The sequence below is a fragment of the Cucurbita maxima genome, unplaced genomic scaffold (genome assembly GCF_002738345.1).
Source record: "Cucurbita maxima cultivar Rimu unplaced genomic scaffold, Cmax_1.0 Cma_Scf00084, whole genome shotgun sequence".
NCBI classification, from domain to species: Eukaryota; Viridiplantae; Streptophyta; class Magnoliopsida; order Cucurbitales; family Cucurbitaceae; genus Cucurbita; species Cucurbita maxima.
This window is the reverse complement of record NW_019272100.1, coordinates 130,548-138,717: the sequence shown is the minus strand read 5'-3', so window position 1 is coordinate 138,717 and position 8,170 is coordinate 130,548. Positions and strand designations below refer to the sequence as shown.

The window sequence follows — 8,170 nt, the reverse complement described above, 5'->3', positions numbered from 1 at the left end:
ACATCACTTGTGTGTAAAAGATGCCCACATGGCGGGACGGGTTTTCGTCCCCATCCCCACGAAATTTTTCATTTATTTTTGCAGGAATCGAGCTTCCACGAATTTTTTTCACATTTATTATTCTTTTATAAAAATAATCATTTTAAAGAATTTTTCTTACATTTATCTAAACGGAGAATCTCCCGTTCATTCGGGCTGTTAAAGATAGTTGACCGTTTATTAGAAGGCAGATATCTAGATATTTGTCTTACATTACTGCTTATCATATTTACTCTTTTATTAAAGGAAAATATATTGTATTCTTTAATTGTTCTTTCCATATTATTTGTAATTTACACGATTTCTCTATTATGTAAATGATTATAAATAGAGAACTTTCACCACTATTTAGGTGGGGTGGTTTCAGCAAATATTTTCGGGGGCAAAGTCTCCACAAGGCTCGGAACTCGCGGATTAAATGAATATCTCTACTTGCATGCGCCTTCTATCTACCCTCACTTGTGAGAGTTGCAATTTACTCTCTTCTTAATATAATTGTGACACGAAAATGACAAACTGATCTATGAAATCAAGCAAATCAAATCGGTAGAAGAAGGATTATCATAAAAAACTTTAAATTCAAAGGTTTCACTCGATTACGTTCTTCATATTAAACAAGTTGTTTTCGTCTTTCATAAATGTGAGGGCCATTTGGTTGTCACAGTTGAAATAATTTTCAAAACTGAAAATGACAAACAAACACACCAAATCAAACAGAACCAATTGGTTTGATCTTCAAAACACAACATTTTTATTATTATTATTGTTTTTTTAATGATACATATCTTGTATTTTTTACTTAAAAAATATTCTTAAATTTAAAAAATAAAAAATAAAAATAAAAATAAACCGTTACTAATTTGTTTCAAAAATACCCTTTAACTTTTAATAGTGTTTCAAAATACCTCTAAATTTAAAAAAAAAAAAAAAATCATTAATACCGTTAATTTTCTTACCGTAAACTTTTTTACCGTAACATACTAATTTATTAGTTTGTTACAACGGATTCTCTAATTTTCTATTACGGTAGATCAAGGAGAATCTACCAATTTACTGTTACATGAGGTCGTGACCATATAGGTCACAGTGGCATTCGACCTAACAACATTTATACTTTTACATTTATAAAAAGAAAGCTCAAAAACATTCTTACTATCGATATATGAACAAAAACCGTCTATCGACATCTTATAAATTATCTACAAATGTTTTAATGTTATTTTGAAAAATTCATGAGTATTTTTGAAACGTGATACTAAAAAAAAATCCAATTGATATTTATTTATTTATTATGATTAAAAAAAATTAAATGATGATAATGTGGGTCCCACATCTTTAATTTTGAAACTTCCACCATGGTCTTGATTGATATTGATAACATATCCTTAGCCATGGCCCACCACCATCATCCCCAACTAGCATCATTCCCTTAAATTAAAAATAAATTAATTATTAAATTTTAAATAAATAATTTTTTATTTAAAAAAAAAAAAAAAACAATCTTCAACACTCCACATGGGTTGCCACCAAACTAGATCATGCTCCTTCAATCTCAACCGTCCATATCCTCCATCAACTCTATATAAAAACCCATCCTTGAACTTAGGTGGAGAAATCAAGGCCAATTTCCAAGCTATGGAGAAGAGCAAATCCTTCCCCAAGTACTCGTCCTCATGCTCGGGCGAGTTCACTTTCCAAACCCGATCTAACTCGTACAATTTCAACGGCCCGACTGGGACGGCTACTGGGTTCTCGACCTCGACTGATCCCGAGCTTCAAAGAAAGAGAAGAATTGCGTCGTATAATGTTTTCAACATGGAAAACAAGGTCAAGTCTAGTGTAAAGAACAGCTTCAAGTGGATCAAGACTAAGTTCAGTGACATTCGCTATAGTTTGTGAGTTTTTTTTTTTAAATAATTTTGGTCGTTTGTGTAAACCGTTAGTGATTGGCTGTATCTTTGGTTTCTCCATGCAAATACATAAAGCCTTTTTTTAATAATAAATCTTATAAAAATGGATCATAATTTCGAGCGAAGATCGATACTCGACGACTCGAGTAGCAACCTGCAAAACGGGAAGCCGTGGAAAAGGTAAACTAATCAGTTAGGCACATCGTGAGGCTGACTACAACTGATCGGGAGGTCACGATCTTTATTTTCTTGTTTTCTCGAGTTGAATTTTTGAAAAATAAAAAATTTTAGTCCGTTCATAGGTTGACATACTTTTTTTTGTCGGATCGACTCGACAACCTAAAATTTTAGATGGGTTCAAAAGATTTTTCCGACTCAATCTCGGTGTACTCTTAATAATTAAACTTAATTTTAAAAAATGAATTAGAGTAGAAATACCAAAATAAAGTAAACAAATCTTCTTAAAAGGACTGAAACGATGTAGGTTTGGGTTTAAATAAGGTCGATTTGGCAGTGTTGATTTGCCAACGAAAAAAATCGAGTATAATCAGTCGAGTCTAGATTTAGCAGAAACTAAACAAAAAAAAAAAAAAAAAGTTCACTGATACGGAATAGTTTAAACAGGCGAAAATCACATGCTTATAATCTCGAGGTCCTAAGTTTGAAACGACCTCAAATTTCTTATCCTTTCAACCAAACCATCAGTCGATTCGGGGTGGTTACATTATAAGTCTGTAACGATTAGATCGGGTTTGAACCGTCTACATCCCAATCTAACCCGAGCACGGAACATCGAAACGAAAGTCGAATAATATAAGCTTGAAATAGTTGGTAAAATTTAATGCAAGATGTGTACGGTGCGACTAAAGGTTGCCTTCAATTATATTTTCGTCCGACAAAGTGTTGCATATGGTTTAATAATGTTTATTGTTAAAATAATAATTAATGAAGTATTTACATCGTTTTTTTTTTTAGTATTATATATAGAAATAAAAAAATTATAAAGGTATTTTAATCAATATATAAATAAATTAAAAAATTACGACATCATTTGGTAGTAATCACTCGTGTGCATCAAGGTGTTCCATGGCTCGTTAATCCTCTCTTCCGTGACGTTATCTACACTACACGACAGTGTCTCAGGGTTTTGTGACCGTTTATCGCCCTCTCTCTTTCCTTCCCTCTCATTTTCAGTGTTTTTATGTTTTTTGTTTTGGTGGGTAGAATGAGGTTGTTGGACTTAGTGAGAGGGGGACGAGCGTGTCCTTGGGAGAGGTTGCCTGAGAATAACATCGAGTCGCCGAAATTCTCGGCGTTGCTAGATACTAGTTAATAATTTTTTTTAATATATATTTTGTAACCGTTACCATAGAAATATAGAGTTGATATATGAGTAGTTTAATACAAAATAAGGAATGGAAACATAATATTAAAAAAAAGGTTTAAGATGACGAATGAGGCTTGTCTATGGTACATACTCCAGAGTCCGCTCCCAACCTCGACTAACTCCTTAATTATCTGAAAAACATGGAAAACATGGAGGGGGTACAAAGACTCAATAAGTAGTCTACCTATAGGCTCCTAATCGTGTCCTTAAGATATGCTAGGATACCACACTTAATCCTTGTCCTGTTCTTGTTCTTGTCCTTAATTCTCGTTCTTGATTTTTGTTTCTTGAGTGGTACCTAGCAAACTTCACGTCTTGGAGTACTTAAGCATGAGTACTTTGTGGCATGGGTGTGTGATAAGCTTATTTAATACATGTTCTCGAGGTAGTCTTCTAATTACTTGAAAATCAAGGACTCGCCTTGAACTCATCTTATTTTAGGATCGGATCCAGAATACTTAAAAATCAAGAGCTAACGTAAAACTTACCATGACATAGTAACCTAATTACTTAAAAATCAAGTGCTGACTTTGAGCTCCTCTTGAGTTAGGGTAGTCTCCTAGTTGATTAAAAACCAAGTACCCTAAAGCTTAACATAAGATAGTATTTTGATGGTTTAAAAATCAAGAGTTAACGTTTCAGCTCTTCTTGAGTAAGGGTAGCCTTTTGATTACTTAAAATTATGGGCTAACGGCAAGAATAGCATCCTGATTACCTAAGCATAACTTAAATCGAAGTATCATAAGGTCGATTTTGAATCTTTGTTATGGGTCATTAGAGTAACTTTGTCCTTTTCGATAACCCTTGGTTTAACATGTTTAGAACCTTTAAGATCTTGTATAATCCTTCTAAGGTCATATAAAGTCTTTTATATCTTTGAGAAATCGTTATGGTCGGAAAGTTTCTTAAGGTTCTTATAGGGCACTTTTGTCATTTACCCCATTTCCTTGGTTTAGATTCTCGTCCGAATAAACATTTATATTCTTGTAAATAGGATTTTCTTAAATCCTTGAGTCATTTCGAGAGTTTTTGAGTCTTGAAATATATTACAAATCTTTAGGGACATTCTGGTCATTTCACTATAAATTCTTGGTTTAGTCCGTAAATATACTCCAATCACTTTGAACCTTTATATGATCGTTAAAAATCACAATATATGGTCTCTTGTAAAGTTTGTGGTCATTTTGTATTGTTACTTAGTTTAGCTATTTATCCTTATCCAATAACGATTAAATTTCATGTATAGCCTTAGCATATCATATTATGTCCAACATTAAAATTTCATTAGAAACTGAGTTCATTTAGTAAGTTATTTTAATGTTACTTGATAAATGCTCGGTTCAGGTCCTTAAATCATGGTTTTTTGCCTTTTGAAGCGATTCGTTGGAGTATTTTTAAAGAAAAATCTAAGATGGCTACTTACCTCTTAGTCAGTATTTGAGGCCTCGGTTTTTTAGCTTTTGATATCTACCATTATAGGGTCCAAGTGAAACCCTAATATGGCCAGCAAAAAGAAAATTAACGGATAGAGAAAGTTAGAGAAATTTGAAAGATTTGTCAATTAATCATTTGAAACCACGGCCTGAATCCATTTTCAGCTAGGACCTAATCACAACAGGATCATTTCTTGAAGAAAAGATATGTCTGAGAGACTAGGGTTTATTTTCTGTCAAGATCTGAGAGCTTTCTACGAGGTAGGATTCTTGAACGAATTTCTTCAGACATTTAGATCTGAATCTCTCTTGTGTGAATCTAGTTCTGAAATCTCGATATGTTCATCTAGGAATAACTCTCCATAGGATCCGTGAAGAAGTTTGTCCAAAACCTCGATCCGAAAGCAGAGATCCGAGAATCATCCAAGAACAGTAAGTAATTTTCCAACGCACAAATCTCATTTTATGTTGAAGCAAAATTCAATTAAAAAAAATAATATCATAACATAGCTTGTAACACGATCTAAAACTCTGACGAAGGAATCAACGTGATCTAAGTTCATAATCGAAAGATATGAAAATGAGAAAATGAAGAAATATGATCGGAAATCGATTCTGTGTTGAGGGGGCAAGGGACCACATAGGTAAATATAGTAGCTTCGAGCACATGAGGTTACTTCTCCCAAACTTAGAGTGACTCGATGACCCTCTGAAAGGATCCGTCACTTAACCCTCCATAGATGATGCATAGTCTAGGAGATGTTATTAATTCTTTTAAAGGTTTAGAGGAGTTCTCATAAAAGAAATAAATTAATTATATTTAATTTTTAAAATAGGATATTTACAATTAAATTTTTATTTTGATTATCATACTAATTATTTACCATTTTTATTAAAATCATTTATTTTTCAAAAATAAAAAATATGTAATATATGTATTAATGAATAAAAATTAAAATTAAATCAAAGAAAGTTTATATAATTTCATAATATATATATCTTAAACTAAATATTTATCATTAAAATTTTATATAATTTTATTAAATTTATTTATTTAAGGATAATTATTAAGAATTATTAAGTAACTCAAAAGTCTAAAAGATACCTTAATAAAAATTTAATTAAAATTTAATTAAAATTTAATTAGATAAATTATTTTAATAATTTGACTAATAAAAATAAAATAATAGTTAATTATCTAAAATTAAATAATATAATAAAATAGTTGAAAATACTTTATTTATATGAAATAAACCCACCAAACACAATTATTTATATATATGTATGGTCTAAGAGTATATATGATTTAGTTTTAACAATATAACCTTTTAATATACTTGTTTACTACACATATATGTACGTGTGTATGAATGTTACCGTTTACTCTATATATCAATTACCATATATAGTTTTAGTATGAATAACTAGTGAGTAAATTTTAGTATGAATAACTATTGAGTAAGCTATAGAGCTGTCTCCATAACCTAACATTAATAGGTTAAATTAGTTTTGGTATAGTGTGACACCAGAATAAAGGAGGGGTAGATGAATGAACCGAAAATCATATTCGAATGAGAGCACGCTTAACTGCGAAGTTATGATAGGATCTGGTGCATTAGTTTTGGTATGATCGCACTCGACATGAAATGCGCACAAATTGCATTTAACACATGCGGGCGGCATGATCTGAGCGACGGTATATGCATGCACGTGCTCAAAACGGCCGGCGAGGCCCGTGCAAACATGTTGGAGAGAGAAAACGCGATGGACATGAGAGTACGAACGGGAGCGGTTGCCATTTGGAGAGAAAGGAAGAAAAGAATGGGGAGAAATTGAAATAAGAGAGTAAAAAAATAAAATAGAAATAAAAAAGGTGCCAGAGGAGAACTTCCCAAGTTAGTACTACTCTTATCCAATCATACTTAACTGGGGAGTTCTGATGATAGGATAGGTAAGAAAAACTTAAAAAAAATTGAAAGTAATTACTTATATCAAACAATGTGCACTTTTCTTTTCCCTAATCAATCATAAGAACTTCATAGTTGAACGTGCTTCAGAGTAATTCTATAGTGAGTGATCTCTTGAAAAAAAATTTAAGATATGATAAAAGTTTCACATCGGCTAATTTAGAGAATGATCATGAGTTTATAATCAAGGAATACTATCTTCATTCGTATGAAGCCTTTTGGGAAGCCTAAAACAAGTCATGAGAGTTGATGCTCATAATGGACAATATTATATCATTGTAGAGAGTCGTCTTCATCTAACATAAAGAAAAACATTTTATTTGAAAGATATTTTTTAAAAAAAAAAAATCATTTCGTACTCGTTCTTATTCGACAATGAAGCGAGCTTCATGCAATATAAACACATATGAGAAAAAGTTGATAGGAATCTAAATGATGAGTATCCATTTGGGTGAGATTTGGCAGACAAACTGGAGACAGCATGATGAAATTGGTGACCCAAAAATATGCATTCTTTGCACTTAGGCGTGCAACTTACTAAACATTGGCCCTTTCATTTCAGACATTATATATATATATATCCATTTCACCTCATTCTTCTTGTCCCCAAGATTGGATCCCATCCCATGTTGAATCCTATTATGTTCATACATCTAAGAATCATATGTAATGGAATTGAAATAACCTCAGAATATTTCAATGCTAAAAGAAAAATGATAAGCTTTTTGAAGAACATAGTAAAATGATGCGGATACCCGTGTAAATTGATATAATAATAACGATAATTTTCATTCGTGAATAGGTAGGAAGTTGGTTGAATCATGTCTAGACATTTTTTTAGACCTAACCAGATTTTTAGGACGGTAAATTTTCAACCTAAACAACTCTTATTAAATAATGAACTCAACCTAATGAAACCGTGTTTTTTTTTGGGGCTAAGTTATGTTTGGGTTGTAAATTTATTTTAAACAATTTATTTTACATCTATTCTGACTTTATTCCCATGGCCTCTATAGTTGATGGCGTTGTATATGAAAGTCTTAACTTTATCTAGAAAAAGTAGAAAAACGTGGTTTGAATATTTAAAACTACTTAATGAGTAGGTGCATTGTTGAAGTTGAGAAATGCAATTACATACAATCATGGTTCATGATGGGACCTATATTTTTGTGACTTTTCTTTAAGCTTTACATTCTTTTTCGGGCAGGATTGGATGCATAATACTTCTCTATACACGATTCATGCACGCGCACATGAATCCGCTAGGCAGCCTCATTATATACATACACCCTAGGCTTGACTAGATCACGCTGTCGGAAACTAATGGAAAGAAAGGAGTGCGTATCATATCATGGTGTATGTATCCGTACAAAATATATTGGGAGAGGCATCCCATGCTTGTGACATAAAAAGTGCATGAGATCACATAAGTTC

General features: G+C 32.1%; 1 protein-coding gene across 1 annotated transcript; it reads left to right on the top strand.

The window, feature by feature from the left end:
- Positions 1–1,630: 1,630 nt before the first annotated feature.
- LOC111472683 lies at positions 1,631–2,038 on the top strand. The gene has a single exon (XM_023118287.1). It carries the CDS (start codon positions 1,675–1,677, stop codon positions 1,936–1,938), a length of 264 nt encoding a protein of 87 aa, XP_022974055.1. The 5' UTR covers positions 1,631–1,674; the 3' UTR covers positions 1,939–2,038.
- Positions 2,039–8,170: the final 6,132 nt, after the last annotated feature.

Coding starts and splice junctions, on each gene's coding strand:
- LOC111472683 (XM_023118287.1), top strand. CDS start 1,675: ATGGAGAAGAGCAAATCCTTCCCCAAGTACTCGTCCTCATGCTCGGGC.